Genomic DNA, 27,945 nt, shown 5'->3' with positions numbered 1-27,945 from the left:
GATGGTGTTATGTTGAAAAACAATTACGGTTGTTAGGGGAAATGAAAAACAATTCCACCAAAGAAACATCATTATGATGTTTCATCATTATGGTGTTTTCATCATTATGATGCTTTCATCATTGTGATGCTTCCATCATTGTGATGCTTCCATTATGATGTTAATGCACCAACGGTTACACCTTCTGCAATTCCACTTATTCGGGCCTAGCAACCTTCATCAACAAAATCTATGAAGAAAAAGTCCGGGGCTACCACTTAGAAAACAAAAGAATGAAGTTTCGGTACTTACGACATGGACTATTAGCAAGACACCTCATTCGTCAACTCCCTCGACTAGAGACTTGGGGGACTCCCACCATATGCTACTACGCCTTGGTACTCAAAAGTTCGTGACTACTCAGTGACTTGGATTTTTCAAGTCTCCAACCGAGAAGTTTTCCTCACTCGGGAAATTAAGGGAACACTACCTCAAACTACATGCTTCACTCACAAAGCTTCAACAATACAGGTTTCAACAAAAGCAAAAATTCAAAGAACTTTATGAAGAAGGCTTTGGTGTATTTAACACAATATGTTGAAATGAAGCAAAGCTTATTTATTAATATTTTCGATAAGCCACAAATATGTACATATACATGAGTCAAAATAAACAAACAAAAGGGAGCCTTCACAAAGGTTGCTTAGGGGAAGTCTCAGCAGTCGGTAGAGCCCCAGAAAGAGAAAGCACCGGAGGGTGGTTATCCGGAACCTCAGTACTTGACAAAACCCCAGAAGGAGGAGGCATTGGAGGTTCATCATTTGAAGCTTCATTACCAGGTACAGCCCCAGAGGACGAAGGCAATAAATGCCTTTGGAACAAACCCACAAACCGCTGATGATCAAGTAAAACCTTACCATCAGATTCCTTCATCTGGTCAAGCTTCCTCTTCATGTTTGTAGCATAGTCATGGGCGAGCCGGTGCAACTGCTTATTCTCATGCTTGAGCCCTCTAATCTCCTGTTTGAGACTCATCACTTCAGCAGCCAATGATTCAACTTGGCGGGTTCTAGCAAATAGGCGTTGGGCCATATTAGACACAGAACCTGCACACTGAACACTAAGAGCCAGAGAGTCCTTAACAGCCAACTCATCAGACCGTTTGGAAAGTAGTCTGTTATCTTTGGGAGTGAGAAGGTTCCTGGCCACCACTGCAGCGGTCATATCATTCTTCATCACAGAATCCCCAACGGTAAGAGGACCAGTAGGGGATATGAAGGATGGGCGCCATATGTTGTCTGGAGAAGGCGTGGCTGTCTCTTCTCCAAGGTTCAAGTCAAAACGACGGTCGGAGGGTCCAGACATTTTCAAATGTGTTGAAGAAGGAAGAGGTCAGACAAATCAAGATCTTAGAAGTGCAAGAAATGAGCTTCTACTGGTAGAGATTCAAGTGTGCTGTGGAACTTAATGCCAGCCTCTATAAAAATCTGCACTCGACGGAGCTTCAGAAGTCGAAGAGGCGTTTGCTTTCTCAAAAGCTGGGCTGCTCAGAGACCACGAGGGCCGATCTCAGAAATCGAAGAGGCGTTTGCTTTCTCAAAAGCTGGGCTGCTCAGAGACCACGAGGGCCGATCTCAGAAATCGAAGAAGCACCTGCTTTTTCAGCCTCGTCAGCACCTGTCACATGCACAATCAGCTTTGCGGAAATTACGGGCAATCTGTCGAAGATTTCTGGTGAAGTAGAAAGCACGTGAATCTTACTGTTCAATCACCGCTCTCCATATGCACCATCAACTCCTCGGGTACCACATATAACTTTGTCAAAGATCTCTGACAAAGTTTAGGCACGAGAATTTCGAAGTTCCAGCTACCCTACTATTACCCATAAGGGTAAAGGAACAGCACCACTGCTTGACAACTGGAAAGTCCCTATGTGTGTCGACCTCCGGGTTTTGCGGCAAGACAGGTTGGCAAGAACGTCCAACCTTTACTCACATTCGAGAAAAGACTCCCAACATAATTACTTTCTAAAAAACCGGAGTAGCACCGCTTTCCGAATCTCGAGAGTCAGATCCTCGACGGGATTGCTTGTTCGAAAACCGAAGAGGCACAACTCTCAGAACTTCGAGAGCCAGATTTCCTTAGATAAAGCTTGTCTGTAATCTTCACACGTAACATCAGCTTTCCAGATACCACATACCACTTTTTCAAAGTGCTCTGACAAAATTAAAACACGTGAAGTTGGCAGCTCCCACTACATTGATGTGACCAAGAAGGGTAAAGGAATAGCATTACTACTTGTTATTGGGAAATCCCTATATACATTGACCTCCCTCCTCAATGGACAGGCAAACCTGCAAAAATGCTCAACCCTTTCTCGCATTCGAAAAGGTACCCTCAACATAACCTCTCGAAATACTCAGCTTTATTTCCCCCCGATAATACCTCAGCAAATAAGCCACACCAAGAACAAGAGTATCTCATATCATCAGGGTCGAAAGCAAGAGTATCCCATATCATGCTTTCTCCCTATCTTTGTCTTTGTCCTTGTCCACACATGTAGGACAAGGAGAAAGAGAGCAGTCAGTCGGAACCTGAAATCAAACCTCCAATTTGGAACTGACTGCCTGGAGCCTTTGCCTGGTTGCTTACTTAGCATTACTCTCGAGTACTCATCCTCAACTGCTGTCAAGGTCACGAATTCCACCGGCAAATACCTCATGACAGTTGATCAGATATTGTCTCTTTACACTGAAGCTGCCAAGCGTGGATGAGTCACTATGAAGGAATGTTCTGAATGACCATTTAAATGCAAAGGTTGCACACCACTTCTGCCATGCAAAAGATTGAAGCAGAAGGTTCAACGGTGAGCTGAAACAGATCACTACAGCACGACACCTTTCCATACCACATTCATTATTCCGTCAACAGCAAAAGTATCCCATATCATCAAGGTCGAACGTACTCTAGATTTGATGGACTTGTTTTGACCCTCAAATTTTTGAGTCGGCCTTATACTCTGAAGGGCACCAGAAAACCCTCCAGCACAGTTCAAGAATAAGCCTGTGGAAAGTTACTTCTTCAAAAGCAAAAGTATCTCATATCATCTCTTATCCATTTGCTTCTCCTTATCCTGGCAGTTGAATGAGAGACAAGGAGAATGAGAACAATCAACCGGAAGCCGAAGTCAAACCTCTGATCCTGGGTTGCTTACTTGGAAGTTTGACTGCTTACCTTGTCTGTCACCTCTTTCTGCAGATCTCCTAGCTCGGCGACTTGGGGGACTCCTACTATAGGGTTTGTATCACACTTGACTAAGCCCGAAACTACAACTAAGCTTCAAGTGAAATTGATACATTACCTTGTGCGTCAACATCAGCTAAATACACCATTCCCGGATGGAGGAAAAGTACTTCCAGAGAAGGGCAGATGAATATCAGACCACACTTCGGTACTTAGAAGTTTCGTGATTACTCAAGGGATTGGATCTTGCAAGTCCCCAACCGAGGAGTTTCCCTCACTCGGGAACTTAGGGGAGCACTGTTTGTACCATACTTGACCAATCCCGAAACTACCGAGCACCGGCCAACGCTATACTGTCAAGGACCCAGAAGAGTTCCCCTCCGACCAGGAGGCCAATCACTACTCGACACGTGTCAAGATTAGAAGCCAATCAGAGCGCAGCACGTGTCGACATCAAGAACCAATCATAACATGACACATGTCAATGTGACAAAGCTACAAGTTTTTCTATAAATAGGGGTCATTCCCCCACAATATTGCCTAATGCCATTTTGTGTTAAATCATTCACAAGAACTCACTAAATTGAGAGCTTGATCCTTTGTACTTGTGTAAGCCCTTCACTACTAATAAGAACTCCTCTACTCCGTGGACGTAGCCAATCTGGGTGAACCACGTACATCCTGTGTTTGCTTCTCTGTCTCTATTCATTTACGTACTTATCCTCACTAGTGACTGAAGCAACCAAGCAACCAAGCGAAGGTCACAAAACCTGACACTTTCTGTTGTACCAAAGTCTTCCCTGATTTTGTGCATCAACACATTTCATTTAAAATTGGATCTTCACTTACATTGTTGTACAAAACACCCAGCAGATCCAGTTCATTATGCTTGCGCTCATGGTAGGGATTCAGTTTATGGTGTGACATTTAGTTCCTTATCTAGAAGCATACCTGGATATATACTCATAATGGCTTCCATACCTATCCCCGGTAGAGTTAACCACATATCAACCTGTGACTAGTAAACCCGTACCAAGATCCAGCAGTATACTTTAACATTTACAAATAACTTTCATTATCCTATTATCTGGTTGACTCAGTCATGTACATACACCACCAAGTTAATATATGTAGTAATTGTGAATCAAAATTTAACCCAACGAGAGAAGGGCCTTTCATAGTAGGCCAGAAAAAGTGGTTGTGATACCAATATGTATTGAACTCATATGTGAATCACACTTCAGCATCGGGCAGGAAAATTTGAGTGTGGTACCAATTTATTGAACTCCTGAGTTCAAAGTATCAAACTCAAAGGTGCGGTACCAATAAATTAAACTCATACTGGTGTAATAGTAGTGTTATAGAAATCAAACTCAAGATGCCTAATTCCTATATATATGTATCACACTCACCTAAACTACAATGGAAGACCTTATGAATGAGATATTCTTAAGTATAACCGGAATATATTCATGTGATAAGAGATCCTATATATGTATATCATCCACATCAATGAATTTGATTTTCTTCAAAAAAAAAAGGAACTTATATATATACATATATTTTTCTTTAAAAAATTAAAGTTCTTTTATAGCTTTAATGTTTAATGTCTACAATCTTTCAAAGAAAATGTAATTTTTTTTTTTCTTTTGCATAAAAAAAAAAATGATTACATTTTCATTGAAAGATTCTAGACCTTAAACATTAAAGCTATAAAAGAAGTTTAATTTTTTAAAGAAAAATATATGTCTATATATAAGTTCCTTTTTTTTTTTTTTTGATGCAAAAGAAAATGTAATCACTGCCTTAATATATTGTTGTTTAAGCAAAGAAAATATGTAATCTTTCAGAGGTCTAGAATCTTTGGTCTAATGCAACGAAGACAAAGTACACGAAGTATCTGTTGTTTAAGCAAAGCCACCAGGAAGGCAGAAGCACACCTAGCTAGGTTTTATACCAAACTTGACTGCTAGAAAAATCACGTTTACATTTGATTTGATTAAATACTTTAAAATTAGAACTAATTGCGCAGTTCAATGTTTACGATGACCTTTTAACGAACCCACTAAACATATTACGTACATAAACAAACTCGGAATCGCAAAACATTCTTAGGGATTGCATAAAAAGCAGCAAAGGATGAACAATTATTTTGTACCAAATTTAGCCTACCTTGGCTATTATACATATTAAAATTAGCTAAACAACCTTTTTATCATGGGATGTCTACTAGATTAGACATAAAATTAACCACTCCATTCTCAAGTCTCAATTGTGGCACGTGATTCTTATGAAAAATGCATTAAGATTAGTAATATTCTGATTCAAAGCAAAGAAGTGTAGAATGTTGGTAACTTGCCGCTGGGTTGACTGTTTTTTACACGTTTATTGAAAGACGTTCAAGCATTCTCTTGATTCGAAGGAAATGATGATACCCTCCACAATCCCACATTTTCTCACAAATTAGTATTTTTAGGCTTATTCTTAACACCCCACATATTGTTGATTAAATCTCATATACTTAATACACCATAAATTTGTTTTTTCAATTAAAATTTATCTTAATACACCCCTCATACTTTCTCATAATACCCTTACACCTCACATTTTCATACACCTAATATTTTCCACATACACCCCCACATTCTTTAAATCTTATAATACTCATTTTCATTTTTTATAAATTAAATTGACTTAGGATTAAAACCCTAACATTCTCTAAAAAGAGAAGTCTACAATCCGGTCTGTTGAGCTTGAATTTCATTGGGTCATCACAACCAATCTCCTTTTCTCTGTCTCTTAAGCCTTTTGCTAACAAAAAAGAGGATTTCTGCTAAAAAATAGCAACCAGGAGGAACCTAAGTAAACCCCATAAGATGAATAATAATGGAAAAGGTGTTGTTGGGTTGGCCTCCTATGGAATTGGGTAGTATGAAAGCAAAAGCAAGCTTAAATAATTACCGATGTCATTAAATAAGTAAAACAATAACAAATATGAAATTTTATCTCATGTGAAGTTTCCAAAATATTGATATCGTGTTCCATTCGTTAAATTTTTTTCTCAATCAACGTGTTTATAGTTTCAATAGTTAGAATTTTATTCAACAATGGAGTGGAGGGTGAGAGGGGTTTTGATGGTGGAAGAAGATAAATAATACGTTAAAAGTAATTTGGGATGTATTTAGAAATTTCTTATTTTCTTTAAACCTTGTAAGGTCGAAATTGTTATTGCATAGTAGATTACATAAGTAACTTTATATTAAATTTTAATGTGGGGTGCATTCAGCAATATATAAGGTGGTAATAAAAAAAAAGCCTATTTTTATTGTTAAGTCCGCATCTAATAGAAGTTAATTAATTATTTAATTACTAATTTGCCCAGTTTCTGCCGAGAAAACCGGTTCCTTAGGGTTTTGTTGATTTCGATGGCTTAATTATCATGCATTCTCCAATTATTAAAGAGAAAACCGGGACCTTAGGGTTTTGTTAAGCCGAAGTGTGATCACAAAAAGATTAAATTATTAGGGCAAAGTACTACACATGCACATGAGACCTTAATTATTTTTTATTTTTTAATTACAAAAATCATAAAGATTGCGATTGAGTTATCACAAATTAAAAAAATCAATCTTGTATTATAATATAATATGCATAGATGACGAATTTGACAATAGGGTTTCACTATAGAAATATATTTACGTGTTATAATATATGTAATTCAATTGTAGATTATAACTGTGTTCCAATATTTTGAATTTTTTTTTCTCATATGGTTACTTTTACTTTAAAATTCACCATATATTTTTATACTTTTTTTTTATTCACAACATTTTAAAAAATATAATATTTTAAATACATCTACTTTATTTTACGGTTGGTTATTACTTAGACGAAAAGATTCTTGATTTTGCTCGTGTGAAAGCTAACGTGTTGTGTTCCTGCAAAAACAACAGGATACAGGGAATCAGAGGTGGTTTTCAAACAGAATCAACCCAATCCCACGTGTCGATTAAAAGTTGGTTTCTTATGATCCATGGAAGATTATAATTTGGTTAGAAAACCTGTGAAAAGGTTATAAGATGCGGTTTAAGAATCAGATCAATATTCCCAAATATTCTTCCTTTGCAAAAGAAAATAAATTAATAATTCGTAATCTATTACAGATTACAGATTTCATAATACATATGTCATTGTACATGTGTACTCAATAGCTTACTGCGTTTAGTTAAGTGAAAAATAAGTATATCGGTAATCGGTGTCCTTAAAAACAAAGGAAACAATTACAATAGGTTAGAGAAATACAATCGAAGAGCCAAAAGTAACCCATATATAATGCCACCCTTCCATATATGTCCATCTGTTAATTGTTATGTCCAGCATGCATGTGTGCGGAAAGCCAAATCACATAATTAAAGTGGATTTATAGCTAAACTAAGTATATATGCATTATTTGAATAAAGAGCTTGCTTTTGAGTTTTGAAACCACCGCTCTAATACTAGTAAAGTCTTACAACATACATTGAAAAATCACCCTTAGCACACCAACTCTATAATTCCAAATATATATATGCAAAATATTTTTTGTTTTTGTTAAATAATTATAAGAAAGCACCTTTAATTGATTGCTAGATTACTAATGATAATATAGTATGATAAAAATGAAAACTAATGAAAATGACTTGAAAACTTTGAGTTTTAAGGATAAAAACAAAATAAAGGGTAAAGTGAATAGTACTAGGTTTGACTTTTTAGTGTAAAAATATGGGTTTTCATTAAAGTGAACAGTAACACGGGCTTTTCGTTAAAACTCCCATGATAAAATGGGGAGCTTTCTTTCGGGTGAGCTGCAAGCCGACATCGTGAGGGGACAAGGATCATCTCCAGATCCTTTTGGTGGAGATCAGGTGATCAATCAATCGTGTTCGTTCATCGTATAAAGTGCGGTTAATTTTCGTTAGGTACTATTTATATTCAATTTTAAATTAAAATTTTAAAATGATTTCTAATCGTACAATGTACGATGAACTGACACGATTGATTGATTATCTGGATCCTCACAAATCGTGATATATCTTGTCATGTCTAACTGTTTTTAGAATATTTCCTTTAGTTTTAAACGAATTGTCAACTTGTAATGTATATGAATTACCCATGCATATTCAAGGGCATGCATGTCTGCTTAATGTATCAATGGTTTTAAGGTTTTATATGATTTGCCACATAACATGTTCCAAGTTCAACTCATGATATAACATAAAACATAAATGTATGGACTCATAATATGTTTTACAAAAAAAATTTATAGTGTTCCACCACTGAGTGAGACCAGTAATGTAATTTTTGGTTGAATAGAAATTTAAAAACTTATAGTCGTAATTATTTTTAGCCGTCTTGGTTTGGAAACAATATTAAATCTCTAAATTTAATAGACATTTGAATGTACCTTGCAATGCCGAAACTAGTGTGTTGTGGAACATAAAAGACCTAGTTCTCGACTCTGAAGGATTACATTCTGTGGAGAGTATGAAGCCCACATCAAAGAAGAAAGGGACCTTACATGTGTTTAAAAGAAATTAGATTACTACTCATATCATCAATTGATTTTATGGTATAATATAATATTTCTTCATATTCCCTTAAAAGAACCCAAGGCCATCTTCATGGTTGCGCCTGTCCATGACATATGACTTAACATTAAGTATAGGAAGTTTGAAGTTAAAAAACAAAAAGATAAAAAAAAAATTTAAAAAAAAGATGAGCAAATGGGGAGTAAGCGAAAGTTCAAACAAATAGTGAGCGGCTCAATTACCTTCTCTGTGTGGGTATTGGTCTGTCAATTCTTAATTTGTAGAATGAGCCTGGGAATTCTTGAAATATCTCACATTGACCATATATCTGAGGAAAAAAAGAGTTTAAATATCATAATCCCACTCTAACTAACCGATGCCTTTTGTGATCAAAATCCACACATGTTGGACTGTGCAGGTGGTACCAAGTTGGGGACAATATCAGTAATGCTTCTCGTCTCTTTGATAATTCTACATAATATCAAAGTAAGGAACGGGCTTGTACTGTCACGTGAAGGGTGGGTCCTTTTGGCCACGCATGATGATGGTGGGTCCCCTGGCCCCGCATGTAGGGAGAGTCCCCTTGGCTCCACATGGTTGTCAATTAATGGATCTCCCACGTAGGACCCACTAATTGGGTCCCACTTGAGGGGCATGTTGAAACATCTAACAATGGCCTTATCTCTAAGAAAAAAAAGAGTTTAAATATCCTAGCTACATTACAACTAATATCAAGATCTTTTGTGATAAAACTCCACATTTGTTGGACTGTGTACGTGGTAACACATCTGTTAGACTGTGTACGTGGTAATTATCAAATTAGAAACAATATTGGTATTGATAGAAGTGAACTTTTTGGCCATTCTCTCTGATAATTCTACAAGAACTCTTCCTGCTAAACTCCTCCAACTACATGATAGAAAATAAATACTTCTGCATCAAAAGAGCAAAGAAAAATGGTTGAATATTTCAATTAGACCAAATTGATTTATTAGTAAATAAAAGAAATGAACATGACCAGAACTAATTGAAAAGTAAAATAAAAAACGTAATGGTGATGAAAGATAGAGGATGTTTAGACGATTATGCCTACATGGGAGATAATTGAGTGTGCATTTTCTTTGATTCTTTTACCTTATTACCCCTATTATTTAGAACAAGTCAAAAGGCCTAAATTTGGAAATAAGCATAACAAAGCTTTGGGGATTTTTCCGGCCAAACTTAATTGCTTAGGGTCCATTTGTTTGCATTCGTTAGCCTTCATTGGACTAGACTGGATTAAAGATTAGTCTCATACTGTGTTTGTTACTCGCGTCGACTAAGCTAGAAAGTCTTAGCGAGACCCTATAAAACCACGAGACTGCTAAGACCTTCATCTGCTCGCTTCTGTTCGCTGCACTTTGCTTCCTCTTTCTCTCTCATTTTCTCTATCTATTTGCACCAACAGCCTAGACTCAGAATGATGTCAGTGTCACCCACTCCTCTTTGCCAAGGTGACAAAATGTTTCTTGGGTGGATTAATTAGACAAAGGAAAGTTTATTTGAATATCATGATCGGCTAAGGGCTGGGGTCAATGACGGCGTCCTGAAGGTTGGGTTCGAAGATTAAGGTTTGAAATTGGTACCAGGCGGATATCCTTCGATTAAGAACTAAAATATGCAATGTAGACTAGACACAAGAACTAGTCGACTAAGTACAAATTTGTCAGAACTACAAACCCAGATTCAGGAAACGAACTTAGTATACTAGTATATTAGTCTAGTCAACAACAACACAGTTATGTCTCACAATGCAGCAACGTATAGTTAAACACCTTCAAATATCAATTCATCAACTAAGTAGTTCATACAACATACCATAAACATATCTAGATATGTAAGCAAGTTTAAGTACGAAGGAACACAAGAAGTTTACCTAGAAAAACCCACCTTCGGGTTAAAAAATGTAGGACTCTAAGGTTCATAAAAAGTACCACGCGAGCTCAATTCCTAGATCTAATCTATGGAGCAGCTTTACCTTTGTGCAACCTTACTTTGCAAGAGATGGAGATGTCTTCAGCCTTTACAAGATGACAGTTCATTTCCCTGAGCTCTTCACCTATGGCACCGAGACTAACACGAAGAATGCAAATGATATGAAGATGATGATAATGTGAAATTTGGATCCAAAGACTAGTCAGTTTCTCCAATCAAACAATTCAAGGAAGAAACCAACGTGAATCCGAAAACTAGGTCTAAATGACGATTTAAAACTTAAAGCTAGACCATGAAAATAGTGCAAACCTATTTCTTAATGATTTGGAGTTTCATGCATGAAAAGTAGTTTTGTAGCTAGGGTTCCATAAATAAGAAAGAGGCAAGCTCAAGAACTTTGAATGCACTTTATCTCTCTAAAATTTAATCTAGACAACCTAAAACAGATGAGCTTCTAAGAAGATTTAAGCAAGTTTTTTCATTGATAGTTTTATGAATATTAAGTGAAGAACTTCACCCAGAAAAAATGCTTGATGCTCATAGGGGATCTGAGTTGGAAAAGAAACAAAGACACTCTTTTTAAAAAATAATCTCTCTCATTCAAGAAGGAAATGAAATCCTCGAACCCTATTAAACAAAATATTTGATTGTTGCAAACAAAATATAAAAAGACACTTGTCAAATGTAAAAGCAATCTAAGCAGATAAATGGTGAAAAGCTTAATCTCATATAAAAGGTGTCAGTCAGCCTATGTAGGTTGCCTTAAATTGCGTGCCTAACTTGCATGAAAACAATGAGCAATTCTGACGAAACAACTAAGCTAGTTAGATTGTAACATGAATTTAGACATGTAATGCGTATGTATAAACAAACCTTTATGGTGGTGTGTCACAGCCTTAAACACTTGTTTCCAACAACACAAGACCTTAATGGAATATTCTAAAACTTAATTAGAGAAAATATAGTACAATTACAATATTGACAAGGAAAGCCAAACACATAAGTCTAGACTTCACAAAGTTCGAAGGCGGGGTTTGAAGACTGAGGTGATCAAAGGTTGGGTTTGAAGACGGCGATTCGAAGGCTACGGTCAACCACATCTGCACGAAGGTGATGAAGATGGATTTGTGGCGTCGTCAATTGGAAGATGACATCAATTGGATTTGTGGCGTCATCGTCGTTCCAATTTGTGGATCAATACAATTTCTGGGGCTTAATTTCAGAACCTTAGATAGTGGTGGACAAAATGACATTGCAATACAATTTTCTTCTTCTTTTTTTTTGGTGGATTTGTGGGAAATTTATTAACATGTTTTAATTCTGAGAAATTGTTTGGGTTTGGTTTGAATTGGGTGTTGTTGGCAGAGAAAAGTGGATTGAGTTAATTTGAAAATTTCCTTCTGTAATTAGGATTTGATTGTAGGTTATTTAGTTTATGATGTCGTAGTATCAAATTTCTTTGTTGTGAATATTCAAATTCGGTCTATGTTTTCTTGATTTTCATTATTCTGCTTCTTAGTCCAGCACTGCAGCAAATGCTTCACTAAGTCAATTCAGCTTAGTCTATTCTAAGTTTGTCCAGTTTAGTCCCTAAAGTTAGTCTAGTTCGAGATTGTCCAGTGAAACAAACACATCCTTACAATGTTGTAAGATTCTAAATTTGTATAGGACAATGTTTCCAAAAATAAGTATGTATTGGACACTTTCGATATTTTATTATTTGTTGCGTTTTTTTCTATTTGAACTCCTAGAGAAAGTTTAGGGCTAAGAGTAAGGCTCTAAAAAGACACTATGCGCTAGTCAGGTGACGAGTTGGGGCCTAGGCGAATTCGGGGGATTTAAGTAAATTTATAATATATTGCATAAATAAGTGATCATTTATAATTAAAAAATCACATAATTGTATTGGAAATTTGGAATACATAAATTGATAAATAAAATGACATGTAGATTATAAAGTATTAGACCATATTAAAAATATAAGGAACAAGCATATAATGAGCGTCCATTCAAGTATTTAACAAGTCTCTTACATTTTCATTTTATTGACAAAATGGAATGCAAAATGAAATTACCGATTTTTAGTCTAAGTGAGAGTTGCGACCTATACGGGTGCCTAGGCGGGTTTGGATAGGCTAGGTGGACGCCTAAGCGCACTTTCTTAATTTTTAAATGCCTAAATACTAATCAGGGTAGTGCCCAACCGTCCACCTAAGTGGCGTTAGACGAAATTTTTTAGAACAGTTACTAAGAGACATTATGAATAGGACGTTGATGGTGTTTAAGTTTGTTATCTTTCATACTTTAATCACTAAAACTTTGAAGTCTTTTCATTATTTCTAGTGAACTGCGGCTTACTTCTTTAAAGATTATCGATTGATTTCCTTTCTTTATCATGATGTGTCATTTTACCTTCAAATTATATATAATCTTTTTATATTTTACTGTAACATACCTTGAAAATCAACATTAACTTATTCATTCTTATCTTTTCTTTTTTTTCATCAAACGAGACCCTAGACTTTAATGAGAAAGTAAAGTTAGTGTTGTCAAACTGGGTTGCCTCCCTTTCCAGAGTAGATATTAAATTACTATTCCTGCAATTTGCAAGGCTTGGGCAAGATGAAATGGGCACAGGCACAACCAATAAGGACGAGATTAGCTAATAATTAATAGCGACAGATAAAAAAGCACGGGGTAAACGACATGCTTTCAAATAAACTAATCTAATTAACCTAAAGGCAATGAAAAGATGGCCAATGGGGCAGTGGTCATGGTCAACTTTGTTAAACGGTACTAGCTAGTGCACTGGCCCAAAAATGGGTTAACCTTTGCATGTTTTGATCGCATTCATTTCATTCATGCTGTTGATAATGCAACAGCCACCACACCTAATATAATAGGTTGATGATATTTAGACAATGGTAAAAACTCATAAATTTAATAATATGTAAGATTCACTCATCTTTAAGAACGCGTTAGAAATATATTGATTTTTATGTCCAATAATTTTATTGATAATAAAGCATATGAAATTTTTTTAATAAGGCTGTTTTATAGAAGCACTTTAATTTGCTTGTATATAAAAAGGCCATAGGTGCAAAACATTCTTCGAGCATACTCTCTCTTTTATGAATCAACCTTTTGCTCTTCTTTTCAGGCCCTCCAATTCCATATGCAATAATATTTTCACCATTTTGATTAGTTTTTGAGAATGAGTAAAATGAACTCTCCTGAGAAGAATAATGAGAATATGGTTGCAGAGAAAGGAGATGAGAGCAGCAAAGGAGTTATAACTAAAGGAAGAAAATATTCAGTAGTGAAAATATTCAGATATGGTGATTGGGTTGATGTGGTGCTGATGGTGCTGGGTACAGTGGGAGCAATAGGAGATGGGATGTCTACAAATTGCTTGCTGTTGTTCGTTAGCCGTCTTATGAACAATTTGGGGTATGGTCAGACCCAGCCGAAAAATCATGGGAATAATTGGATGGACGAGGTTGAAAAGGTTAGTTGCTAATTTTCAGTCAAACATATTAGCTCTCGGTGCTTTTGGTTAATATTCCTTTTTCAACAACAAACTCATTTCCTCATGTCTCACATTTTCCATGTTTTAATTGTGTCTCTGTTTTTCTTGACAGTGCAGCTTAGACTTTGTATACTTGGGATTAGCAGTAATGCTGGTGGCTTTTTTGGGTAATTTCAAACTTCTCTCTTTTAATTTTTTTTTCCCTCATTTGCTTTGATTTCCAAGAACAAAGGGGTTCCGATCGATGCGAAACCGCGATTAACCCAGTTCATATGTTCCTAAATAGCATCGATCTGACAAAACAAGTTGGTAACTTGGCATAATAAATTATGAGAAAAAGGAGGAAGAATGAATAAAAAGGAAGTATCTTTGTGGAACCCTAAAAGCCCTAGTGGCTTAAAAGTTAAACCCTCTAAGCATATGGAATCACCGACCGTGTCTATGCGGGACACAGATCCAAAACCCTACGAAATTTGAAAGGTTGAGGTGTATGCTTATAATTAAAATCGAGACTAATTGAAGTGATTAATGGCAATTTGTAGAGGGTTATTGTTGGAGCAAAACCAGTGAGAGGCAGGTGCTGAAGATTCGTTACAAGTACTTGGAAGCTGTTCTAAGGCAGGAGGTTGGGTTTTTCGATTCACAAGAAGCCACTACTTCGGAGGTCATCAATACTATATCAAAAGACACTTCTCTCATACAAGAAGTTCTAAGTGAAAAGGTAATTGTACTCATGATCACCATCAAATTGTCAAAATCATAATTTTATGTAATTAGATCGGGCAATTCTTATTCACTGACAAGGATCATAGTTAAGCACTCTGAAGTTAATATTCTCCTAATTTAAAGAGTCGTAGAATGATAAACTGGAAGTGTGAATAATATTTTCCATAAATTTTATGATCTAATTCGTTTTCAATTTAGGGTATAGAATGACAAATTGGGAGTGTGAATAACATTTTTCTTACATTTTAAGGTTTAATTTGTTTTTCGTTTTTTAGGATCGATCATAAAGTGCCAATATTTGTTATGCACATGGGAGTGTACATAGCTTTCCCTTGATTTTACTGTTTAATTTGTTTCTCATTTTTTATAATCGATCATCAGGTGCCAACATTCGTTATGCACTCCTCCGTTTTCATCTCCGGCCTGGCCTTCTCCACCTACTTGTCATGGAGACTAGCCTTGGTAGCATTCCCCACACTACTTCTCCTAATCATACCAGGAATGATATATGGGAAGTACCTCATGTACTTGTCGAAAAAATCGTACAAAGAGTACGGAAAAGCAAACACAATAGTAGAGCAAGCATTGAGCTCCATTAAAACTGTTTATTCGTTCACTGCCGAGAGGAGAATTGTGGACAGATATTCAGCAATACTGGAGAGGACGAGCAGGCTGGGGATAAAGCAAGGAATTGCAAAAGGGTTGGCTGTTGGAAGCACGGGGCTTTCTTTTGCGATATGGGGATTTCTTGCTTGGTATGGGAGCCATTTGGTCATGTATAAAGGCGAAAGTGGTGGGAGGATTTATGCGGCTGGCATCTCTTTCGTATTGAGTGGACTGTATGTTTCTTGATCCCTCTCATGCATTTTATGATATTGTTTTTGTTTTTCTAAATTTTGTCTTTAATTTGTCTCTTTTTAATTAGTTATCTTAATTGAGACTGTATGTTAATTTCTGATTGTTATGGAGATGTTCACAAGTAATATTGCAACTAGCATAATGAAAAAACTGAGCTGGACTCTAAGAAAAGTTCAAACGATTAATTTTGGTCACTTATTTAATCTGCAATTTATTCATTCTATTCTCTGCAAAATTTGCTAATTCTTCACCATATAATTATACACTGTAATAATGTCTGTCAGATTGGAAAATTTTAATTTGTCACATTACAATCGTTCATGTTTTGCTAATTGAGATATACAATTTATATTTCAAATGTAATATGTTGATTGCACCTTATCTCAGTTATGTATTTTTATGTTTTGAGGTCAAGAAACTGGAAGACCTTAACTTTACCTTTTTCTTCCTTTATCTCAAATGATTTTAATAATTACTCTCTTTCTCAATTACTGTGGGATTTGTTAGCAACAGTAAAGTGAGTTAGGTCTAGCTATTATTGCTATAGCCAAATCCTATTGAGAGTTTTTCTTGTATCTTGTAAATGGTGGATTTCTTATCCACTTCAGTGTATTTCTATTCTCTTTTATAAAATGTTTGTTTCTTCTAAAAAAAAATAAAATAAATGAAGTGCTCAATTGTATATTATTAATTATTCCCTCTCGATCAATGGAAGCACGTGTAAATTGTGCTAGAAAAAGTCCTCAAGGATCAAACCCGCCATTAGTTAATGGTATCTTTTAATATGACATGCTCCAATTTCATAAAATAAATCGCATGTTTTTTGGACGTCCTTGCTGCTGAGTTAGTTAATCTACTAATTGATCTTAATTAGCACATGTTAGATAGGTGTATAATGAGAAAAGTATGTATGAGAAATGGATGTAGATAGCTATCTAGTTTCTACTCGATTGATAATATGATACTAGAATATTTGGTCTCTTAATTAATTTCTATATAGACGATACTAAATGAAAATTACTAGCAATTAATTATAGTTTTTTTTTAAATATTTAATCATAAGCAACTTATGGACATCTATGTATAGCTCATGTATATTTTAAACTAGTCAGGGGAGAAAATTCGAACTCGTCTGAATACAACATAGACATATTGTTCTGGCCTGTAAAATCTTTCATAATTTACTCCGGACATTTTTCTGACTATATTTAAAACCCATGTTCATTCTGCTGATGTGAATATATATACATTCGATATATTTTGACACAACCTGATGAATGTTAACAGATCCCTGGGAATGGCACTTCCGGATTTGAGGTACTTCACAGAAGCTGCTGTTGCCGCCACCAGAATATTCGACAGGATTGACCGGAAACCCTTGATTGATGGTGAAGACACCAAAGGAGTAGTGCTAGACAACATTAGAGGCGAGCTAGAATTCATTGATGTCAAGTTTACATACCCCTCTCGTCCCAATTCGATGGTCCTCAAAGATTTCAACCTCAAAGTTGAAGCTGGGAGGACCATTGCTCTTGTAGGTGCAAGTGGAAGTGGAAAATCCACAGCAATCGCGTTGCTGCAACGCTTTTACGATGCGGATGATGGCGTTGTTCGTGTTGATGGTGTTGATATAAGAACGCTTCAGTTAAATTGGATAAGATCCAAAATGGGACTTGTGAGCCAAGAACATGCATTGTTTGGGACATCAATAAAGGAAAATATTATGTTTGGTAAGCTTGATGCTAATATGGATGAAGTCACAGCTGCAGCTATGGCAGCCAATGCTCATAATTTCATAAGGCAACTGCCAGAGGGGTACGAGACCAAGGTGAATATATGTACTAATTGAAAAAGGGTATTTATTGCTAAGCAAAATTTATTCCAATTATGATCAAATGCACACCTATGCGCAGCTAAGTTGGCTAAAGTAGATGTGCATCCCTCTGAAACCCTAGTTTGAATTTCTCTCTTTGTAGTTTAGGTTAGGTAGGATTTTGGGGATCATGCATTATAGATTATATTAAAGTTGAAAATCGCTTTGAATAAAAAAAATAGTGATTTTTATCAGATTTGACGTAATTGTGATTAACATGGCGGAATTTATGCGACAGATTGGAGAGAGAGGAGCTCTTTTATCTGGTGGACAAAAGCAGCGGATAGCCATTGCTAGAGCAATCATCAAGAACCCTGTGATTCTCCTACTTGATGAAGCAACAAGTGCTCTTGACTCTGAATCAGAGGCTTTGGTCCAAAATGCTCTTGATCAAGCCTCCATGGGAAGAACCACATTGGTAATTAATCAAATAAATGTTATGCTAATTAAGAACCGATTTTTTGTTGGAGTAGGATTGACTTAGTGGTTCTTTACCAAAAAAATAAAAAATTAAGATTCGATTGATATTTACCTCAATTAGTACTTTAATTACCTTTCATTATCTCACATATTTTTGGACCATGATCAGGTTGTTGCACACAAGCTTTCCACAGTTCGAAATGCAGACCTAATTGCAGTGGTGGGTGGTGGTTGCATCATCGAAATAGGCTCCCACAACGACCTCATCAACCGCCAAAACGGGCACTATGCAAAGCTAGCAAAGCTGCAGAGGCAGCTCAGTGCTTTTGACAAGGTTGAGCAAGAACAAATTTCGGTGTCTTCAGTCAGTAGAAGCAGCGCTGGCCGGCTAAGCACGCCAAGATCAAGCCCTGCACCAGCGTTTGCAAAATCGCCATTACCTAATGAGACCCTACAACTTGTGTCACATCCTCCGACTTCCTTTTACCGGCTTCTCTCTTTAAATTCCCCGGAATGGAAGCAAGGCCTAATAGGAAGCCTCTCTGCCATAGCGTTCGGGTCAGTTCAACCTATCTATGCCCTAACCATAGGTGGCATGATATCCGCTTTCTTTGTGCAAAGCCATGAGGAAATGCGCGCTAGAATTCGCACATACTCCTTGATTTTCTGTGCACTTTCCTTAATTTCCATGACTTTGAATCTCTTCCAACACTACAATTTTGCTTACATGGGTGAGCAGCTCACGAAAAGAATCCGATTACGAATGCTTCAAAAGATCTTGACTTTTGAAACGGCTTGGTTTGATGAGGAGCAGAACTCGAGCGGGGCATTGTGTTCGAGATTGAGCAATGAGGCTTCCATGGTTAAGTCCCTCGTTGCAGACAGGGTGTCCTTATTAGTCCAAACCACTTCAGCTGTCACAATAGCCATGATCCTGGGGCTCATCGTGGCATGGAAGCTAGCACTCGTTATGATCGCAGTCCAACCACTCACGATCCTTTGCTTCTACACCAAGAAAGTCCTGCTCTCTAGTCTCTCAGCCAACTTCATCAAAGCACAAAACCACAGCACTCAAATTGCAGTTGAATCAGTGTACAACCATAGAATTGTGACATCATTCGGAAGCGTGGGAAAAGTACTTCAACTGTTCGATGAGGCTCAGGAGGCACCCCGGAAAGAAGCAAGTAAGAAGGCATGGCTAGCTGGGATTGGAATGGGGTCAGCTCAGTGCCTAACATTTATGTCATGGGCATTGGACTTCTGGTATGGTGGTACATTAGTGAAAAAAGGGCAAATATCAGCTGGGGATGTGTTCAAAACATTTTTCATATTGGTCAGCACTGGTAAAGTTATAGCTGAAGCTGGAAGCATGACTTCTGATTTGGCCAAGGGTTCGACTGCAGTTGCATCCGTGTTTGAGATTCTTGACCGGCATTCACTAATTTCAGGCTCTAATAATGTAAGTCACAAATCGGAAAACCTACACCCTAAATTGAAGTTGGTTTTTAACTTATGGCTATTGTATTAATTTTGATCTTTCTTAGGCTGGGGACGGAGATAGTAATAATGGAAACGGGATCAAATTGGAGAAAGTGACTGGAAGGATTGAATTGAAGAAGGTTGATTTTGCATACCCCAGCAGGCCAGAGACATTAGTGCTGCGCCAATTTAGCTTAGAGGTGAAGCCAGGCACAAGCACTGGACTTGTTGGGACAAGTGGATGTGGAAAATCAACTGTGATTGGATTGATACAAAGATTTTATGATGTAGAGAGGGGATCAGTGAAGGTGGATGGGGTTGACATAAGGGATCTAGATATTCAATGGTACCGGAGGCACACGGCCCTTGTTAGTCAAGAGCCGGTGATATACTCTGGTACCATCCGAGACAACATCGTGTTTGGGAAACTTGATGTGCCAGAAAATGAGGTCACAGTAGCTGCCAGAGCCGCCAATGCGCACGAATTTATCTCGTAAGTATAGACATTGTCAACATTGCTTCTTAAACGAAAATATTTAGCCATAGGATTATCATCGCGATCATTTCAAAACATTGTGTTTGCTTATCTACTTGATTTAGTTCATTGAAAATCGTTTAGCCATTTGATTGTCATCCTGATCATTTTGAAACACTGTGTTCATCTTTTTATCGGATTCAGGTCACTTAAGGATGGGTATGACACTGAGTGCGGCGAAAGAGGGGTGCAGCTATCAGGAGGACAAAAGCAAAGGATTGCAATTGCAAGAGCAATACTTAGGAATCCAACCGTATTGTTGCTAGATGAGGCAACAAGTGCACTTGATGTGCAATCAGAGCAACTTGTGCAGGAAGCATTAGATCGCATTATGGTTGGAAGGACAACAATTGTGATAGCACACAGGCTCAACACCATAAAAAACCTAGATATGATTGCATTTGTTGCAGATGGGAAGGTGGTGGAAAAAGGCACATATGCTCAGCTCAAGCAAAAGCGTGGTGCGTTTTTTAACCTTGCCACGTGCCAGAGATAGGTAAATGTAAATAAGTTTTAACTCTGCAAGTGCAATGGTGCAAAATGTTGGCCTCAACTCAGCTCAAGTGGTTATGGAAGAACCTTGTTTATGTAAGGGTTTGTTCATCAGTGAGGAATTGTTGGCTCTTAGATAGGAAGTTGTTCCTAAGGCCAAATGTAATAGCTTTGGTGCCAAATAAATAATAAACAATATATGCTAATTTTATTATTGGATTTTTCTTTTTTGCGGGTTATAAAATGCAAATATGTGGTCAATTGTCCATATTATTGATATTGAAGATACATTAACCTTAGAATTATCGATATACAATCAATATAATGACGTCGTTGATAAACGTCATAAACTTAACTGCACTTTTATGCATATGCGCAAACTTCTTTGCTTGGAAATGGAAAACAACTAGGATTTGGTTTGAAACAAGACCCGAAATTAAAGCACTGAATCAAAGGTATAAATCGAAATTATACTTCATGAAACTTGAAGTTCATGATTTGCATTCTCTGCTACACCATCATAAAAGGTTCAGGATACCCTTAGTCATTTTTTTATGATTCCCCTAATTCATAAACAAAACAACAACAACAAGAGCAACCTTGCTTATTTATTCCCACATTAAACTAAATTACTCTAGTTAATTATATAGATAGACTTCATGCATGGTTGCATTGCTTCACCATTTCATTTACTCAGGGGGCTGAGCAGCATCTGCAGGTCCGGCTTGTCGCAGCAGATGAAAGTAGGGTTCCAGTTTTCCTTTGAGAGTCTTGTGCGCCCTTTTAACCAGTTGGAACTGATTCTTGATCCTGCACACATGCATTCATGAACAAGTTTATAATCACTAATTGGCAAAAACAGCTTCTCCCAAAAGTGATTCCAACTTTCCATAATCACTCCCAAAACCGACCCTAGTCTAATACGCTTTAATTTTCTTTTGAATATTCATAAATAAAACTTGAACAGTACATAAGAAAACGTGCACAAGACACTAATCTCAACATGACTGCAAAAACGACAATTTAAAGAGGCAAAACTAAATCAGCCACAACGGCTAAAATAACTTTTACTTTATGATTTTAAAGGAAGAAAAATATAAAAGTTAGGAATTAACGTGGTAGCATCTCATCACCTTTCAACGTCTTCTGCCTTGAGAGCCTCCCTCATCTTGTTGGTCTCAATCCATACTTTGTTAGCTCCAACGCTGTATGACAAAACAGTCTAGTTAATTGCACAAATTATACAAAAATATGTTAGATTTTTATCAAATATATGAGCTCAAATTCTAGCCTGAAAATAATTATTATATTTATTGTAATATACAGAAAAATGCCCTCTTGCTAAATATGTCAGATTTACCTGGCGCTGCTACCTTTGAGCTGGTGGAGAAACTTATCAAGTTTGTTAGCGTCGTACGGGGGTCTCTCCCTACGAAAACAGGGTAACCGATGTCGTCATCATCATCAATGGCAAACCTTAAGTAGAAAGACCAACTAGCACATGTTCCGGTAACATTTTTTTTCCAGTGTCTGGAAAATGTCTCAAGTTCAATTTTCTCCCCCTCCCGTCAACGAGGATGAAAAAGTGAAAATAGAAAGAAATTAATGTTATAGAAGTAGTAAATGAACTCACAGTGCTTTCTCCACAGAAACTAACAGTTTGGAGGAGTCCCTGAAATACAAGGTCATAAGCTCCTCAGCAAAGTTGGGGTTGTGTACATCTTCCAATTCCTCCATCTGCACAAACTGTTTGTCCAAAATTTCCTGCAAAACCAGTCCTACATATTCAGAAAAATCCAACGTAAAAAAACAACCGAAAACTGAGAAAACGAAATGGTTATCAAAAAGAAAGAGAGAAAAGAGGACCTCATCAAAGAGAGATTGCCTCATGGCTGCAACTTGTTCACGCAAGGAATTGCCCTCCATTTTCTTGATCTCTGCAGACATTGAAAATATTGAATTGAGTACAACAATGACAAGCCGAGAAGGCGATTTATATACCGAGGAAAAGAAATCGGGGATATGCCACGTTTATAGGCATGCATTTACTCCTCAAAAAGTGCAGATTATGCAGAATCCAAACAGCAGAAATGGCTGATTGTGTTGGCATGCAAAGAAATGATGTGCAGTGGAGCCACGTTCCAAAAGTTGTTTCTAGAGCCGCTTAATTTGCTTAGAACACTCGCCCGGCCAGCGCGTGCGTGGCTCTCAACTGTTAATATGAGCGAGTGACTGTCAGTTGTTAATGTGCGCGTGAGACGCTTGTCTGAGCAATGGTTCTTAGCACCTTGTTTCTATATATCATCATATCTAGTCCCTAGATTGCAAAATAAATGCATAGAGATTTTGTTTGTTTATTTGTAACAGCTATGGATTCTCTGGAGTAAATTCATTAACAGTCATTGTTGAGGATCTGGTACTCTGGATTGCATACCAAGTCAACTATTTGAAACTATTTTTTCATTACTTAAGCAAAGATTATACCACTTATTTCTAAAGGTGTTCAAAATCCAATCCAAAACCCTAATTCGGTTGATTTCATAACTTTGCCGGATTGGATTCGAGCTCTAAATTCAAAATTCGACACGTTTGAATGTAATATGATGTTGGCTTTCTCTATAAAAAAATATTCCAATCTAAATTGGCTTAATTCAAACACTTAATCTTATATGCATTTGAAGCATGACGCCTAACCCTTCAAGAAAAGTGATTTTTAGAGACTCTTTTTCTCTAGCCATTGAATTGGGTAAATCGTCAAAGGAAAATCAAGGAACAGAAACAGCAGGAATGAGTGCAAAATAAGAAAACAAGAGCTCGTAAGTCATATCCCATCTTTAGAATTTGGTTTTAAATTTGAGAGCTATAAACAGGAATAGAAAGAATCCACTCATGTATAGTGCAATATTTATATGCATTAGATGAACTTGAACGCAGAGCAAAATGGACATAATTGCAGCTTCTTCCTAGCTAGGAAACTTGGTCCCAATAGTTTTTGCCAAAATCATAAGAATAACTTCACTCCTTTGATGTTCAATGGAAAAAAAAAAGAAAAAAAAGTTGGAAACGTAGAGAAAACAACATTTATAGAAGCTTATGTTTTCGATTTATAGTTCAGAATGCCGAGATTGAGTACTATTCTGCCAGGAAAATTGGGAATGTGGAAAGAAAGAATGAGCAAATAACTAAAAAGAAATCTTTCTTGCCATCGCGCTTCTTTTCTTTTCTTTTCTTTTCTTCAAGCAAATATGATTGAACAATTTGCAACTTATGAAAATGATCTTTTACTGTTGTCTCAACCAAACCAATTAAAATTGAGGATTGATCTAGTGTTCTGCAGTAACAAACTGGTTTCCAGTTGTTACAGTTTGAAGTGATCGACCAAGTCAGCTCTGTACAGGTCAGATAAAGGTTGCTGAAGGCTGAAGATGCGCGACCGGTTGACAGTCACTAGATCTTTCCTGCTCTTGCCTCCTGAATTCCTTGAGAGGCTGAGATAGAATTGGATTTATAGAAAGAGAGAAAAAGATTTGTGTTATTCACTCCCCCCCTCCTCATAGCCTTTGCTGGCGTTTTCTTTTTGTTTTCAGATCAACGACGACAATGGATATGTTGTCTGAACTATTTCTTCCATATGCTATTTCAGTGAGATGATCGGCAACAACTTGTGCTGGAGAAACATCGTCAAGCGTGGAGATTGACCTTCGCCGCCTTCTTAAATGATGACGAGCCACCTCTCCAACTTCTTCATTAGTCATGACATCCCAAAGCCCATCACTTGCTAGAATCAAGCACTCATCCTCGTCAGTCCGCGTCATGAATGTCACCTCAGGAACTGGAATTATCCAAGGCCTCAGATACCTATCACCTGACATGTACCCACCATTCAAGGTTGAGTGCACTCGATCATTGAATGAATCGAATCACAAAGAACTTGGCTCTTCCATATCAATCATACAACAAACAAATGGAAAACAGGGAACGGCATATTAAGAAGACTGAGATGAAAACCTATAGCTCTGGACATGGCAAGAACTCCAAACACCCTAGCTCCATTCCAGTTTATGACTTTCCCTCCCTCTCCTTCAATCCTCTCGAGTTCGTCTTCTCTATCCGGCTGTAAAAGCAGCAACACGAAACTGCGTCCTTAATATCATTACGAAAATAATGCCAATAATATTAAGAGCCAAATTAACTTGTGAACATCAGTACTTCCTGTTATTTTCTCACTGCTGTCCACGTTTTACAGGTTGAATGTTCTTAACTACACCCCGATAAGAAGGATATTATTTTAATATAAATTCAGCTTTGATTTCTATGTATCTAGAAAGGTATAAACTTTAAATCAACAATGCCTGCAAATAGGAGTAAAGCTCTAAAAAAAATATACCAGAAGTAACAAAACAGAGAGTTCAAATCTATGAAAACTTTGAAAGAAGAAGAAGAAGAGTTTGTGAAGCGACCTTCTGATCAACAGTTAAGGGGATTGTTTCGGTCCCTCGGCAAAGAAGAGCCCTAGAGTCACCACAATTAGATGTGATAATCTGGCAACCAGATAGAACCGTAACAACTGCAGTTGATCCAACCATCTCCGGTGCAACTGACTCTGCCATGAGCTCATTGTCAGCTCTCTCAAAACCAATTGAGAAGGCCGCTTCCCACCTCCTTTGCCATTCATAGCCGTCAATCGTTTCTCGATCCCACTCCTGTGCAATCACTTCATGCATTCTCTCAGCGCAAAATTTAGCCACCTTTGGATGTACAGGATAGTGTCAAATATGGATAGATTGGATAAGTACACAACTGCAAGTAACTGTACCCTTAAACCTTTAGGGTAAAATACGCACATAAAGTTCCGGTACAAACTTTTAATCAACAATAAAATCAGAAGACGCTAAACAAACTGTGCCGTTGTTTATTTTAATTAAATAATTGTAACCAGTTTTATGTGTGAGTATACATTTTCAATAGAAACTTTTGTACAGAAACAAAGTTAGAAGAAGGCTATGAATTTTCAGTCCAAATCAAGGTGAGATCATGAGAAAGCACACAATTTAGATTCCAAAAGAAAATAATGGAAGGGGACCCAATATACCACCGTCCGTTTATAAACAAATCAAACACAAAGCCACAAAAAAAGAATGGTCCCACCAGGATTTTTCTTTCCAACAAAAATGGAACCGGTATGATCTTGGTGATTCGTCCCTTTCAGACAATTACACACTCAGCGCCCCACCGGCAACCCAAATAAAAATTAATAATTTTCTCCTAAACGAATCATAATACTTACAAAAACCAATCGCAACATAAAATTTTCTTTTTTTTTATCGATTTCCTCAGTAGAAAAAACTTAAAAAGAGTATAAGTTTTTATCAAGTCATCGTTATATTATCGTCGTGCGATTGTTATGTCATCGATATATGATCAATATGTCGTTACTAAAAACTGATCATTTATGCAACCAAATGCCAAAAACTGATCACTCCAGCTTATTACTCTAAATAAATAAACCTGCACTCGTGCAAATTTCTAAAATGTTTGATCAACTGCTCCAAAGAGGAGAGCAACTTGCATGAAACGTGTTCATCGTCACACTTGCTTCGATCTAATAATACGATGTCACGCGTTGCAAAACTTAAACATGTCAGTGTTTAATTGAAACAGAACGCCACGATGACAGTGGCCACGATCCATTCAGTTTTTCCCCCCAAAAAAGATTACACACTACACTTCTTACATTATTGTAACATTTCAATCTAATAACACAATATCGTCAAAAAGTTAAAACATATGATATATAATTATTCATTTAAATGATACATAAGCCCTAGTCCAAAATTAGGTCTTTTTCTTTTGTACAACTTTATTATACCCTAGCAGAAATTCGTCTAAGCCACCTAATAGACTAATATTAATTCGTATCAAATTTGTTATTTATATAAACCTAACATAAAATCTCCCACCTACTAGTATTGCTGATAATACAGTTGTGTCATAATTCTGGTAACCTAGTAACAGCCTGGGTTTTCACAATTACCAAGTGGGCCCACAGGGTCCTGCTGTTACTACATGATGCGACTGTGACGAAATGCAACGCGCATGCAGGTGACGGTAGCATTAACCCCACAATCCAAGGCACCCCCTAAAAAAATTTCGCCAAACAGGGAGGGAATAGGCGCGCCCCAGCTCACTGAGACCGAAATTGCACAGATTCCAAAGACACGTGTCCCGGTTGAGAACGAAACGCGCCCCAAAAATCCATTAATGTGGACCACTCCTTGCAGGGCGCGTGTCGTCCTTCCTCGGAAACAATGATGGCTCCAAACTAATATTCACACTCCTCTATAGTGCTACTGTTTTACTTCCCTTTTTTTATTTTCTTCCTCTCAAATTATAATTAAAATATTAATTAATAATTAATTTATCTGATTTTTGAAGCGGCCGCGCGTCCAACCGGATTCTTCCACTCAATTAGAAAAAAAACTAAAAAAAAACTATCATTAACGGAGAAATGGATTAATGAGGAAACCTGATTGCCGCCATGGCCGTCGTAGACGCCGAAGAAATGAACGGGTGAGATCTCGGAGGAGGATCTGGAACCGGGAGCCGTACAACCGCCCACGTGATCGCACGAGCGAGACATGAAGCTCGGAATCACAGCGACGGCGTCCTCCATCTCTCGCCTCCTCCCAATCACCGAAGTGAAACCCCAGGTCACTCCCTTGTTGTTCCTCCCCACGCACTTGGGCCGCGCAACCGCCACTCTCACTTCTTCGGCGGTCGAGAGCGCTGGGTCGACCAGACTTGGGACCAGCAGCGCCGGAATCTCGCCAGAGCTGCTCGTCGTCGTCCGCGAGACCTCGCCGGAGCTCGTCGCGCTTCTGTTGTCCTCGGAGGTGAGTACCGAGGACAGGCTCACGCTCGAGCTCGTCGATGCCAGTTCAACGTAGGGGAGTGAGTTGACTCGCCCGAGTTGCTCGACCTCTGTGGAGTCCATGTTCCGAAGCAAGCGAGAGAGAGAGAGAGAGAGAGAAAGAGAGAGGGAAGGATGGGGATAAAATAAGAGAGAAGGGACTGCTAGGAAGGCGACACGTGTGCGGAGATATAAGTTCGGTGACACACGCATCCGTGGTGAATGAGGGAAAAAAAGAGGGCATTGATTGTTGTAGTCGTACTCATTTGCTTTTCGCTGCACCGTTACGTGTCCTCATTTCAGATGGCCCTGCCACGCTGGAGCGCTGCTTGTCTGCTGCAGCATGTGTACACCGGTCCA

General features: G+C 37.6%; 3 protein-coding genes and 1 pseudogene across 4 annotated transcripts; 1 reads left to right on the top strand and 3 right to left on the bottom strand.

The window, feature by feature from the left end:
* Positions 1–5,910: 5,910 nt before the first annotated feature.
* On the bottom strand, positions 5,911–6,004 carry LOC126606106 (small nucleolar RNA Z107/R87; annotated as a pseudogene).
* A 7,895-nt stretch (positions 6,005–13,899) lies between these two features.
* Positions 13,900–20,889, top strand: LOC126603906 (putative ABC transporter B family member 8). Of its 2 annotated transcripts, none has more exons than XM_050270938.1 (9): positions 13,900–14,271; positions 14,405–14,459; positions 14,835–15,013; positions 15,400–15,857; positions 17,164–17,704; positions 17,988–18,167; positions 18,339–19,628; positions 19,714–20,141; positions 20,328–20,889. In XM_050270938.1, the coding sequence occupies exons 1-9, from the start codon at positions 13,978–13,980 to the stop codon at positions 20,677–20,679; spliced, it is 3,777 nt and encodes a 1,258-aa protein (XP_050126895.1). In that variant the 5' UTR covers positions 13,900–13,977; the 3' UTR covers positions 20,680–20,889. The 2 variants fall into 2 exon arrangements, with proteins under 2 accessions (XP_050126895.1, XP_050126896.1); XM_050270939.1 differs by having other exon boundaries at positions 14,209–14,271; positions 14,410–14,459.
* A 222-nt stretch (positions 20,890–21,111) lies between these two features.
* On the bottom strand, positions 21,112–23,616 carry LOC126603908 (histidine-containing phosphotransfer protein 4-like). Its single transcript, XM_050270942.1, has 6 exons — positions 22,725–23,616; positions 22,542–22,612; positions 22,309–22,439; positions 22,036–22,104; positions 21,809–21,880; positions 21,112–21,485 (listed from the first exon to the last, which is right to left on the bottom strand). The coding sequence occupies exons 1-6, from the start codon at positions 22,783–22,785 to the stop codon at positions 21,365–21,367; spliced, it is 525 nt and encodes a 174-aa protein (XP_050126899.1). The 5' UTR covers positions 22,786–23,616; the 3' UTR covers positions 21,112–21,364.
* A 238-nt stretch (positions 23,617–23,854) lies between these two features.
* On the bottom strand, positions 23,855–27,715 carry LOC126603907 (protein phosphatase 2C 56-like). The gene is made up of 4 exons (XM_050270941.1): positions 27,202–27,715; positions 25,136–25,423; positions 24,684–24,789; positions 23,855–24,540 (listed from the first exon to the last, which is right to left on the bottom strand). The coding sequence occupies exons 1-4, from the start codon at positions 27,667–27,669 to the stop codon at positions 24,227–24,229; spliced, it is 1,176 nt and encodes a 391-aa protein (XP_050126898.1). The 5' UTR covers positions 27,670–27,715; the 3' UTR covers positions 23,855–24,226.
* Between the last annotated feature and the right edge of the window lie 230 nt (positions 27,716–27,945).

The sequence above is a fragment of the Malus sylvestris genome, chromosome 15 (assembly GCF_916048215.2).
Source record: "Malus sylvestris chromosome 15, drMalSylv7.2, whole genome shotgun sequence".
Lineage (NCBI taxonomy): Eukaryota > Viridiplantae > Streptophyta > Magnoliopsida > Rosales > Rosaceae > Malus > Malus sylvestris.
This window is presented reverse-complemented; position numbering and strand designations above follow the sequence as displayed.

Coding starts and splice junctions, on each gene's coding strand:
- LOC126603906 (XM_050270938.1), top strand. CDS start 13,978: ATGAGTAAAATGAACTCTCCTGAGAAGAATAATGAGAATATGGTTGCA. Junction 15,858..17,163: donor TCTTTCGTATTGAGTGGACT/GTATGTTTCTTG, acceptor GAATGTTAACAG/ATCCCTGGGAATGGCACTTC. Junction 19,629..19,713: donor TAATTTCAGGCTCTAATAAT/GTAAGTCACAAA, acceptor GATCTTTCTTAG/GCTGGGGACGGAGATAGTAA.
- LOC126603908 (XM_050270942.1), bottom strand. CDS start 22,785: ATGCCAACACAATCAGCCATTTCTGCTGTTTGGATTCTGCATAATCTG. Junction 22,613..22,724: donor TAATCTGCACTTTTTGAGGA/GTAAATGCATGC, acceptor CAATGTCTGCAG/AGATCAAGAAAATGGAGGGC. Junction 22,105..22,308: donor GTTTCTGTGGAGAAAGCACT/GTGAGTTCATTT, acceptor CTGTTTTCGTAG/GGAGAGACCCCCGTACGACG.
- LOC126603907 (XM_050270941.1), bottom strand. CDS start 27,669: ATGGACTCCACAGAGGTCGAGCAACTCGGGCGAGTCAACTCACTCCCC. Junction 25,424..27,201: donor ACGGCCATGGCGGCAATCAG/GTTTCCTCATTA, acceptor GTACATCCAAAG/GTGGCTAAATTTTGCGCTGA. Junction 24,541..24,683: donor TGCCATGTCCAGAGCTATAG/GTTTTCATCTCA, acceptor GGTACATGTCAG/GTGATAGGTATCTGAGGCCT.